Source organism: Macaca thibetana, chromosome 2 (assembly GCF_024542745.1).
Source record: "Macaca thibetana thibetana isolate TM-01 chromosome 2, ASM2454274v1, whole genome shotgun sequence".
NCBI classification, from domain to species: domain Eukaryota; kingdom Metazoa; phylum Chordata; class Mammalia; order Primates; family Cercopithecidae; genus Macaca; species Macaca thibetana.
The window spans coordinates 45,295,785-45,308,890 of NC_065579.1; the positions used below are offsets into that span (position 1 = coordinate 45,295,785).

General features: G+C 38.4%; 1 protein-coding gene across 1 annotated transcript in view; it reads right to left on the bottom strand.

Annotated features, from left to right (window-relative positions):
- Positions 1-12,482: 12,482 nt before the first annotated feature.
- PCOLCE2 (procollagen C-endopeptidase enhancer 2) overlaps positions 12,483-13,106 on the bottom strand; it is a 79,357-nt gene continuing 78,733 nt past the window's right edge. Inside the window, exon 9 of the mRNA XM_050778148.1 lies at positions 12,483-13,075. Within this exon, the coding sequence (XP_050634105.1) occupies positions 12,945-13,075 (131 nt within the window). The 3' untranslated portion in view covers positions 12,483-12,944. The remainder of the gene's footprint in view (positions 13,076-13,106) is intronic.

Consider the following 13,106-nt stretch of genomic DNA (forward strand, 5'->3'; position numbering starts at 1 on the left):
TGGATGGAGTCTGTCTATTGTATTACCAATTTTTAAAACTTTAGATATACAGTAGTCCCCCTTTATCTGCAGTTTCACTTTCCATGGTTTCAGTTACCCATAGGCAATCATAGTCCAAAAATATTGAATGAAAAATTCCAGAAATAAGTCTTGAGGTTTTGTGTATTTCTTAGAGACAGGGTCTCTCTTTGCCCATACTCTCTCTGCAGTGGCACGATGATAGCTCACTGCAGCCTCGAACTTCTGGGCTCAAGCAATCCTCCTGCCTCAGCCTCCCAAATTGCTGGGATTACAAATGTGAGCCTCCATGCTCAGACAATTCTTAAGTTCTAAGTTGTTCACTGTTCTGAGTCATATGATGAAATCTCATGCCATCCTGCCTGGGCATGAATCATCCCTTTGTTCAGCATATTCACACAGTATATACTATCCACCACTTAATCACTTAGCATCATTCTCTGTTATCAGATCGACTGTCATGGCATCCCACTGCTTGTGTAACCCTTGCTTTATATGTAACCCTAATTTTACTTTATAATGGCCCCAAAGTGCAAGAGTTGTGATGCAGGCAATTTGAATACGCCAACGAGAAGCTGTAGCCTGCTTCCTTTAAGTGAAAAGGTGAAAGCTCTTGACTTAAGGAACTTCAGGAAAGAGAAAAAATGTACATATGGTAACATCTACAGTAAGAACGAATCTTTTGCCTGGGAAATTGTGAAAAAGAAAAAAAAATTGTGCTAATTTTGCTGTTACACCTGAAACTGCAAAAGTTACAGCCACAGTGTGGGAAGTGCTTAGTTAAGATGGAAAAGGCATTAAATTTGTGGGTAGATGGTATGAACAGAAGCGTGTTCCAGTTAACAGCAGTTGGGCTCAGAAGTATCTGTGGTTTCAGGTATCCACTGGGGTCTTGGAACATATCCCCTGTGGATAAGGGGGGACTACTGTGCCATGTTTTGAAATAATCTGCCAAAACAAAGACCTGTATGTGAACATTTCTAGAAGCTGTATTCATGCTGTCAAACTGAAAACAACCAAATGTCCATTAACTAGTGACTGGATCAGCAAATTGTACATCCATACAATGACAATTTATTCAGCAGTAAAAAGGAATTGTATCAGTCACAGAGAAACAGAGCTACTAGGATATTTGCAGGCACACATGTATGTGTGTGTATAGTGATTTGTTTACAGGGATCTGACGTTACACAATTGCTGGAGTTGGTAAGCAGTCTCTGTAAGTCTCTGTTTTTTCATCTAATGCTGGAGCAAAGCTGGAAGTCCACAGGGTAGGCAGGTGGGAAGAAAAGATGGATGTCAAGTGGGAGAGATCAGGGACAAGCTGGAACCCATGAAGACAGACCAAGTCCCATGTGACTCCTCACATCTCCAACTTTATGATGTGGTACCCTGTTGGAGGAGTGTTGCCCTTTGCCACTTGCTTTTGCAGGTATGTTGCTAAACATTCACTTGACCCAGGAATCAGAGAAGCCGAAGGAGGATCCAAGGAAAGGTGGGTCAGCTGTAGGCCTTGCTACTGCCCCATATTAGCAAAGTGAACCAGCAGATAAGTTACAGCACGTGTGAGCTGCAGAAGTGCCCGCATCAAGAACAAAACAGCTGCTGCTTCACTTCTGCTCTCCAGTCTCGCGCTAAAATGTCTCTTGTAACTGGAAGCATACAAGGAAGGGAATTTTGGGAAATATAATTAGGCCTAGCCAAGTTGATACATTATAAAGCCACCGCAGGAACAAACTGCTGATATAAGCAATAGCATGGATGAATTTTTAAAGTAAGTGAAAGAAGCCAGTCACAAAAGGCTACAATACTGCATGGTTCCATTTAGATGACATTCTAGAAAAGACAAAACTATAGGAACTGAAATCAGATCATTGAGTACCAGGGTCTAGTGGTCTAGGAGACAACTGACTGCACACTCATCAAACTGTATGCTTAAAAAGAGTAAATTTTAATGTATAGAAATTATGCCTTAACAAACAAGACAAAAAAATCTAAAATATAATGCTACAACATACTAAAATAAATAAGAAAATAGCAGTGGAATCTTCCAATTCATTACCACTGCCAAAGAAAGTGGTGCTTGCATATGCAAGTTGGTAGCCCATCACTCACACAGCACAATGGGGTACAGTAATAAATGCCAAGGTGAATAACTTCGTATTACTTTTTCAAATTCATTTTTGCTATTTGGGTTCTATGATTTTTCATTTAAATTTTGGAAACTATCAATTTCTAAAAAAAAAACAAAAAACAAAAAAAAAAACACTTGGGATTTTTATTGGAATTGCTTTCAAACTAGAGACCACTTTGGGAAGAACTGACATCTTAACAGTATTGTCTAAACTATCAACATGATGTAGCTTCTCATTTAATTAAGTCTTCCTTAATTTCCCTTAGCAATGTTTTATAGTTTTTAGCATTGAAATCTAATAGCATTGTATATTAATAACTAAAAAAATAGAATGAGATTCTACTCACATGAAATCCCAATGAAGACGAGGTTGCTTATCATTTAGTTATGTGTTCAGATTTCAAAGCTTAACATCTTAAAGTAACTAGAGGTTGTTGTTATTAATTGAGGGATGCAAACCAACTGCTAATCATTGACAGTCTTTCTTAAAATGATAAAAACGGAAGTGCTCTTAATCTTATTAATACTTATTATCTCTTTTCTACCTGATAAAGAAAACTTTGTTTGATTCCTTAGACTTCAAAATTTTTGTTTTCCTCAGAAAATACATGTATAAAATACCAAATAAATTGAGGGTATAGGTCCTGGGAGTAAACCAACTGGGTCTATTTATTCAGATTACACTAAGAAACTAGTAATAGTATCAGGGATAATCACTGCTCTGAATTTCTCATTTGTAAGTTAATTTATTAGTTTTCTGGCATCACAGCCCCATTCGTAAACAAGCTGTGTTTCTGAAAGATACACTTAGAAGAATTTCCCATTACAGTGCTTCTCTTCATTTGACAATTTCATATTGTGTTTTCCTATTCTGCTCTCCCTACCCACTGACTGAAATAAATACTTCAGATATGCAACACATAAATTAGGAAAAATTTTATATGCTAGTTGATGCTTTAAAAATAACCATCTTCTGTAATCCCAGCACTTTGGGAGGCTGAGGCGGGTGGATCAAAAGGTCAGGAGATCAAGACCATTCTGGCTCACATGGTGAAACCCCGTCTCTACTAAAGATACAAAAATTAGCCGAGTGTGGTGGCGGGCACCTGTAGTCCCAGCTACTCGGGAGGCTGAGGTAGGAGAATGGCGTGAACCCGGGAGGCGGAGCTTGCAGTGAGCGGAGATCGTGCCACTGCACTCCAGCCTGGGCGACAGAGCAAGACTCCGTCTCAAAAAAACAAAAACAAAAATCTTTAAGAGACATGATTTCTGATATAAATTAAATTATAGTAATAAAAGAGGCAAAACAGCAGGTTTGTGTAGGAGGTAAATGTATTTAAAAAAAAAAAAAAATGACTATCCCAGCCAGTCCAATATGTGATAAGTAAGTTCCTTTTTTTTTATCCTGCTACCAGCAATCTGGAAAATTATCTCTCCCTCTCTCTCTCCCCATTAGAAAGGTTATTTACCTGTAATCCCAGCACTTTGGGAGGCCGAGACGGGCGGATCACGAGGTCAGGAGTCGAGACCATCCTGGCTAACACGGTGAAACCCCGTCTCTACTAAAAAATACAAAAAACTAGCCGGGCGAGGTGGCGGGCGCCTGTAGTCCCAGCTACTCGGGAGGCTGAGGCAGGAGAATGGCGTAAACCCGGGAGGCGGAGCTTGCAGTGAGCTGAGATCCGGCCACTGCACTCCAGCCTGGGCCACAGAGCGAGACTCCGTCTCAAAACAAAAAACAAAAAAACGAAAGGTTATTTAATCCATCCTTCAATTTTAGGTAAATTTATTCTTACTGAAAGATAAAATGGGCCAGGCACAGTGGCTCACGCCTATAATCCCAGCACTTTGGGAGGCCAAAGCAGGTGGATCACCTAAGGTTGGAAGTTTGAGACCAGCGTGACCAGCATGGAGAAACCCTGTCTCTACTAAAAATACAAAATTAGCCGGGCGTGGTGGCGCATGCCTGTAATCCCTGCTACTCAGGAGGCTGAGGCAGGAGAATCATTTGAACCCGGGAGGCAGAGGTTGCAGTGAGCCAAGATTGCACCATTGCACTCCGGCCTGGGCAGCAAGAGTGAAACTCCGTCTCAAAAAAAAAAAAAAAAAAGAAAGATAAAATGATTGAGTGCTGTTTTAAGAATTTTAAGGAGGAAAATACACAAGCTGCCTCAGTAACTCATTCACTCATTCAGAAATTGAATTAATTCTGTGAGGTAATTCAGCTTCTCATTTTAAAATTCATTTCCTCCATTTTTATTTCAACAGAAAAAGCAATCACAATATTTTCTGTGTTTGCTTGAATGCAGATGTCTTCTTCTCCCACCCACCCCCGCTGACCCCAGTGACAGAGTCTCACAATATTTGCCAGGCTGGAAGTACAGTGGCTATTCACAGGGGCCATCAGAGCACACTACAGCCTCCAACTTTTGGGCTAAAGAGAACCTCCTACCTCGGCCTCCCAAGTAGCTGGGACCACAGCAGTGTGCTACTACACCCAGCCTCTTTCTTTTGAAAAGCTGTAAAACAAGACTAGGCACAGGAAGGAACAGTTCTCTCATTCTCTTCTGTATCCTCACTCTAAGTATGGTATTAATGTTGAATGACACAAAGTTATTAAATGAAAATTTAGCCATTATCCATTAGTGTAAATATTACAGGAATGACATCTAGTTTATTAAATACTCGTTACAATTGTGTGTTCCAGATCCTATTTTCTCAAACTGGATTAAAGAAAACCCAGATTCTCTACTTCAACCTTCTAATTTAATACACAGGAAAACTAACATTTTGAGTAATTTGTCCAAGTTTATATACTGACTGACTTGAGATGCTGAATTCAATTTATTTTTCCTATCAGTCAATACATATCCAAAAGCTTTCCATTTTTGAATTAGCTTCTCATTGTAGGTTCATCTTGGTCAGCAAACAGAGCTTAAAGTCCCTACTTTTCTAAATGACTAATTTTTTTAAAACTTTTATGACAAGTGTCAAGCAGAGACAGCAAGATGAACAAGAGTTGGAGGAAGAGGATGGACAGGTAGGTAGTGAACATCGTAGGAAAGGGGGAGTTAGCCTCAGAAAGTAACAACCAGACCAGAAGGGACCAGAGTGTTTAGAGCAGACTGGTGAATTTCATTTCTGTGCCACTTTCTTTCCTTATCAATTTGAATATTCAGCCAGGCGTGGTGGCTCACACCTGTAATCTCAGCACTTTAGGAGGATGAGGGGGGTGGATCACCTCAGGTCAGGAGTTCGAGATCAGCCTGGCCAACATAGTGAAACATTAGCTGGGCGTGGTGGTGTGCGGCTGTAATCCCAGCTACTCAGGAGGCTGAGGAGGAGAATAATTTCAACCTGGGAGGCAGAGGATGCAGTGAGCCGAGATCACGCCATTGCACTCCAGCCTGTTCAGCAGAGTGAAACTGCATCTCCAAAAAAAAAAAAAAAAAAAAAAAAAAAGGAATATTCAAGGATCCAGAAACCATTTAAGACCATAAGGGATCTCAGAAAGGATCCAATTCAACTTCATGTTACAGAAAAGGAAACTAAAGTTATTCCATTGCCACACTGTGAATGAGAATCCAAGTCTTTTCCCTTTTCACTCAGGAGGCTCTTACCTGCATTATGTTACTACTAATATCAGTTTTTTTATGAGATGAATTAATCAGATGTATGAAGTCTTGCTTTCAGCTTGTACATTTTAATAGGTTTCTATACTTAAAAGCTTCATCTCATTGTTGAAATCTAACCCAATCTTAGTATTAGAATGCTACAAGAACATCCTTTAGGCAAAGATGTTTCATTTATATCTAATCAAATTTTAGCCTTCTAAACTCAATTGTTGACTTGGTTTTTAAAAGGGAGAAGCAAATGACAAAAAAATCAAAACCAGGATTTTTAATAATAACTTTAGAATACCTCAGAACAAATTTTTATGTATATTCCAGAGCTACTATAATCCCAGCACTTTGGGAGGCCAAAGTGGAGGATCACCTGAGGTCAGGTGTTCAAGACCAGCCTGGCCAACATGGCGAAACCTCATCTCTACTAAAAAAAATACAAAAATTAGCTGGGCGTGGTGGCGGGCACCTGTAATCCCAGCTACTCAGGAGGCTGAGGCAGAAGAATTGCTTGAACCCGGGGGCGGAGGTTGCAGTGAGCCAAGATTGTGCCACTTCACTCCACCCTGGGCAAAAAAGGGAAATTTCATCTCCAAGGTGGGAGGGAGAAAAAGAGGCTTTTTGTGCAAAGGGTCCTGAATTCAAGGCTCTTAATTATAAAAGGTAAAAAAAAAATCAATATTCTGTCCTTAAGCTAGGGGTTATTTATACACCTAAGAGATAAGAAGCATGGGAAATTTTCTATTTGAATCACTTGCAGGTTACCTTGGGTTTTTCTATCTGGATAAGCATAACATCTCTCTACTATAATAGTCTTGTTTCTCCCTTTCCAATCCTTATATCACATATTTCACTGTCTTGCCTTACCACACTGTCTAGATCCCTCAGTGCAATTTCTAATAGATATGACAATTTCAGGCATTCATGTCTTACCACTGATCTTAACAGAAATGCTTTCAATATTTCACCATTAAGTATGAGCTTTGCTGCAGATTTTCTTGTCAACTTGAGGACATTTCTTTCTATTCACAGTTTCCTCAGGGTTAATTTTTTGTCAGGAATAAATGTTGAATTAGATTAAATGCTTTCTCTGCATTATTAAAATCAAATGAATGTTCTCCTGTTCTCCATCTATTGTGAATAGGGCTTAACAGTACCTTTCCCCATTCCGTTAAGAATTTGACCTTTGTTTACTATAGTTTAGGTTACCTAGTAATCTGATATACAGTAGGTCAGTTATGTTGCTAGGCATACTTGCTTGTGGTAAAAATGAGCCGACAGGTAAACTGCATCTGGATTGGGAGGAACAATCCTTGAACTACGAATACCTGATGGAGGGACATCGGCTGCGCTTTCCTGAGTGCGTAACTCTTACAACTAGGCACATCATCTATGAGAAGTCAGGAAGCTGTGCTATGGAGTTGTAAGAAATATTGGCTTCTGTGGAGATGTGACCTTTCAGCTGGTGTGTCTACACCCACTTGTGTTCACTTTTTTTTCTCCTTGATTCTGAGACATCATCTAGGGAGGCAAAAGAAAACAGCTAATGCTTAGCTGTGTAAACTTCTGCCAGAATGCTACAAGGATTCTCACAGAAAAAGAAATTCTGACACTGTCCTTCTGTTAAACTCTCATCCCTGTGCTATATCCTTCTGAGGACATTGGTACCAAGAAAGATCCGTGGTGCTTTTAAGAGCCTGAAGGTTTCGTTGCACCTCAGTCTCCCTAGTTAGTATTGCAGATCTATTTATTCTGTAAAGTATGTTCATTTTTTATTATTATTATTATACTTTAAGTTCTAGGGTACATGTGCACAACGTGCAGATTTATTACATATGTATACATGTGCCATGTGGCTGTGCTGCACCCATTACGTTCATTGATTTTCTAATGTTAAATCAACCATGCATCCCTGGGATAAACCCAACTTGATCATGATCTGTTTTGTTTGCTGAATTTTGTTTGACAATGTTTTGTTTAGAGTATTCGCACCTATGTTCATAGATGGAAGCAAGTGGACTGGAGATTTTCCTGGTTCCTACTGTCTCTAAATTTTGGTATTAAGATTGTATTAATCTCATAAAAAGAATTGCTGAGTGTTCCTTCTTTACATATACTCTGGAATAGTTTATGTTAGATCGATAGTATTTATCACTTAAATGTTTGGTAGGCCTTCCAGGTAAAACTAGGCCCCAAGTTTTATTTGAGGAAATATTTTAAACTACAGGTTAAATTTCTTTAATGATTATAGGACTATTTAGGTATTCTATTTCTACTTGAGTCTGTGTTAAGTTCTCAATACCCAGCTTCACCTTCCCCCTCGGAATTTGTCCACTTTACCTAAGTTTTCAAATCTATGAGCATAAAGTGATTCATAGTATCTTATTACCTTTTAAGATTCTGAAAAATCTGCAGTAAAGTCCTCTTTCAATACAAAATCGGTTTATTTCTGTTTTTACTTCTTTTCTTGCTTAATCTGGTCAGAGTTTTGTCAATTACATTAGTCATTTTAAAGAACATTTGGCTTTCCTTTTTTCTATCATTTAAGATGACAATTTTATTCAATTTCTGCTCTATGCTATTTTCTCCTACCTTTTAAAAGTTTATGCTGTTTTCCTTTTACTAAGTTCCCAATTTGTATCATTTACAAATTTCCACCCTTTCTTTTATAATGTAAACACGTAAGATTATAAATTTTAAAGTGTTGGTTAAGCTGCATTTCATACATTTTAAAATGCAGTTTTTCTATTGTTCAGTTTTTAATATTTTGTTTTCCATTATGGTTTCCTTTTTATCGTGAGTTGAAAGTACATTTCTTAATTTCCAATTTTTTTTTTATGTTTTTTGTTGTTTACTTTTTCTTTTCTTTTCTTTTTTGAGACGGAGTCTGGCTCTGTCGCCCAGGCTGGAGTGCAGTGGCGCGATCTCAGCTCACTGCAAGCTCCGCCTCCCGGGTTCACGCCATTCTCCTGCCTCAGCCTCCCGAGTAGCTGGAACTACAGGCGCCCGCCACCTCGCCCGGCTAGTTTTTTGTATTTTTTAGTAGAGACGGGGTTTCACCGTGTTAGCCAGGATGGTCTCGACTCCTGACCTCGTGATCCGCCCGTCTCGGCCTCCCAAAGTGCTGGGATTACAGGCGTGAGCCACCGCGCCCGGCCTGTTGTTTACTTTTTCTTATTAATTTCTAGTTGTTTAGTGTTGTTAGAGAAGGCTATCTGATACTACCTGTTTGAAATTTGTTGGACTTTGCGCCATGGTACATGGCAAGTTCTGAAATTGTTCCATATGAGCTCAAAAATAATGCGCCCTTGGTTCTGTTCTATATATGTGTGTTAGGTAAATCTAGCTAATTGTGTGGTTCAACACTTCTATATTTTTAATGTTTTCTCTTTTAAATCTGTCAATTACTGAGAGAAACACGTTAAAACCTCCCGTTATGATGGTGAACTTGTCCATTTCTATTTATACTATATCAGATTTAGTTATGTATTTTGAAGGATGTTATTAGCTGTGTGCAAATTTAGAATTGTTATATCTCCTTGTAACTCTCTTCATCTTGAGTAATGCCTTGAAGTATTTTTTTTCTAGTATTAATAAAACCATACCATTTTGTTTTGGTTAATGTTTGACTGGTATACCATATTTATCTTTTTCTATCCCTTTCAACTTTTCTGGGTCCTATGTTTTAGATGTCTCTTTCAAATAGCACATAGTTGTATTTCTTTTCCTAAGCCAGTCTGACCATTTTGACGTATAACTTTCAGTATTTAGTTTAGGTATTTACTGAAATTATTGATATGTTTGTATTTTTACCTTATTTTGTTGTATTTTTCCTGGTTTCACTTTCTTTAACTTTTTTTTCCTCTGCTGGTTTTAAACGTTGATGCTCTATTTATATTATTTATGCTCTATTTATATTATTTTATTACATTACCCTAGATAAATTGATGGAAATACTTAAGTTATCAAAGTCCTAAGTTAATGTTTTTATCTTTCTCTCTCCCAATATGAGGTCTTTAAAATACTTAGGTCAAACCTTTTTTAAAAATGTTTGCTTGCTAATTGAATTGCAGATTTTTTGTTTCCATTTATATAAAAATATATAAATTTGTTTGCTTAAATCCATGAACTCAAGCAAAAGGTGCTTCTGATTAATATTACCTAACTCACGTTAGAACTTTCTGATTAGTGGCTGTTTAATTATAGGGCTTTTCTTTAAGGGAGATTTTTTTTTTGTCATTAGTTGATACCATTTAAATAGTTCAGAAGTAAATGGGAGCCTGGTAGCAGTGGTCTATTAACACATGAAAGAAAAGAAGGTAAATGTCTTCCAATTAAGGTTAACTTGCAAGTAAATAAATAATGGAATTTAAGACTTTGGAACTTGGCAAAATTCTTAAATGTTCATTTACAGGAATTCAAAGGATGAAAATCAAGCTAGCAAGATGCTCTGAAACAGTAAGATTTACTTAGAATTTTGAAATGTTTTGTGATATGTTAGTATGGTCACCTATTCATTTTTCATGTGTATTTGATTCCCCAAGTATAAATACTTATTAAAAACAAAAACCTCATCAACTATTCTTGAAAAATAAGCAATTTCTAAAAGAGAAAACAGTATGGGATCCCAAAAGTTATGTAGTCTAACTCCCTCAAATTAAGGAAACTAAACCTCAGTCAAAATAAAGGTGTCTTAGTCCGTTCTGTGCTGCTATAACAGAATATCTGAGACTGGGTAATTTATAAAGAACAGATACTTATTTCTTACAGTTCTGGAGGCTGGGAAGTCCAGAGTCAAGGGCCCACATCTGCTGACAGCCTTCTCGCAGCATCGTCCCATGGCAGAAGGCGGAAAGGCAAGAGAGCACATGAACACATCAACACATGTGCATGCCCAAAAGATAAAGAGACGGATGGAATGGGGAATGCAGGGAGCCAAATTCATCCTTTTACCAACGACCCATTCTCACGATAACTAACCCACTCTCGTGATAATGTCATTAATCCATTCGTGAGGGCTCTGCCTCATAAAAGAGCGCATCTCTCAACACTGTTGCATTGAGGATTTACTTTCCAACACGTAAACTTTGGAGGATACATTCAAACTAGAGAAAAATGATTTTATAAAAAGGAAAGAAGTTACAAAGTGGATGTTATTCCAGAAAGAGCAGCTTCAGGATTCATCTTGATTATCTCTGTTTTGCATAATTGAAGTAAAAGACAAACCAGTGCCACACACTGTTAACCGTGAATCCCCTAAACAGTTGTAAAATATTATGTCAGAGATGTCAATAGTATGAGTAGTTTAGATTACTCTTCTCAGTTTTTACCCCACTATGACGCAAGCCCCCACTCACCTAAATAAGTCTTTCCGCTGGTCATGCAGAAGAAGGTTGATACCCGCCAGCATGCTGCTTATAATTCACCAATAGGAGATTCTATTCGGAAGGAAGAAATACTGAAATCTTTAGGATTCCCTCCTAAGTCCCAGAACATGTATTCTTGAAGGGAAGCAACTTGCTTTGAGAAGGCTGGAATCAATAAGGAGTCCATAGTCACATCCTGGCTGGGCGCAGCTTGTCTGCGAAGTTCAGCTGGCTAAGAGAACTTTCTAAAAGCTGCCAATGGCCAGGAAAGCCAGTCACCCAGTCATCAGGGTCTTCTAGTTCATCTACTTCCTCAGCTGCAGAATTCCCTGGTGCTGATGGCTCCTCAATGGGAAAGTATAGGAGCAGTTTCTCACCTGCCTGCCCGCCCAATTTTGTAGCTTCCTTAGGCTCACCCAGCTGCCGTAACAGAGGGAATATTCCTTTTGAACTTCTATTTTGCCGCCCTTTAAATGTCTGGTCATCCTAGGACTGGGAATTATTGTTTTCATCTAAAAGAGTATTTTCCCTTATTTCCAAAACTTTGCTTCTACCGTGGAAGAGTTTGTGACCCACATCTTTGTTCATCTCTAATGTTCTTTCAGCCTTCTTTGGATAGGGATGGTTGTCCGCTCTCCCACAGCCCCTGGCTGGTAACGTTCTACAGGGCTGGTTGCTGCTCATACAGTTGTGCCTTAAGCAGCTCTGTGTGGATGATGGTCCTTTTGCTGTTCTTCCACTAATGAGTGAAAATAGATTTCTCAAAGGCTCTTAGCTGATACAGCCTGATCCAGTTAACTGGGGATGAACAGGGCAGGAGTGTCAAGCTCACTTCTAATTTCAAGTTCTGTAAAATGACCAATTATATAGGCTAGTATTTACTAGCCTAAGTATTAGTATTTAGTACTTCACTCTTCAAATCAGAATAAGAGGGCTTTCCTCTGGGGGTAGGGAAGGCTATTCTAGTGACAGGGCAAAGGGTTTGGAATTAGGACTCTTTAGTTTGATCGTTTTGTCTCTTAGGAGACATGTGCTCTGGCAAGTCACTAAACATACCTGAGCTTCTGTTTCAATTACAAAATGAAAGAGTGTGGACTAGATCCCTGAGAGATGTTATTCTAGCACTAACATTCTCTGTTTCTGCAGATAGAAGAATGATAGTCTACTGACATTACTGAATCCATTTAGTCCCTGAAATTCTTGGAATGCTCTTTTAGCAAAGCGTAAATTGATACAAAGGGAATCTTATGCATAAATAACACTATTCTTATTGCTAAAAGGGAATATTCCTTCTACAATGTCCCACTATCTATAAAAAGAAGTTTAGTGGCTGTTCTGTAATCCTTTAAAAATATTTTATTAAGCATTGATTTAGAAAATGCAAGACAAGATTGTAACACCTCAGGGCAAAGGCTTGAAGGTGAAACAAATATCACTATAAATATTGCACTTCTAAAATCTCTTTTTGACATCTTCACACAACTCAATTCTAAAATATCCTTTTACAGAGATGTATAAATAAACTGCTTCCAAGCTGTCAACGCTTGACACTTTCAGCTTCCTATCACCACACTAAGTCAGCAGGTTTCCAATCAGATAGCTGCTCCTCTGACAGCAGGCAAAGAACTTCCCTCAGCTATCTCCGAGGCCTCATACCTCCATCATGTGAAGAGTCAATCAGTCCCATCTTTCGGAATGCTCTTTCAGAATATGTAATTTTATAAGTATTTTTTTTTCTACTGAGAGAAAATAGATCTTTCAAAGGCAATGGCAGAATACAGCTTAAACGGACACAGTTCACTGTTAACACTGCTTGTTTTTTAAGGCATTCAGAAGCTTCTGATTCTTGGTCTTGAACATCATGATAAAGCTGTTTGGCATGATTTTGCCTCGCCCATCTTCACCTACTTGGCCCATAATAATGTAATTTAGACCTAAAGAAAGAGAATACAGAAATTAATCTTC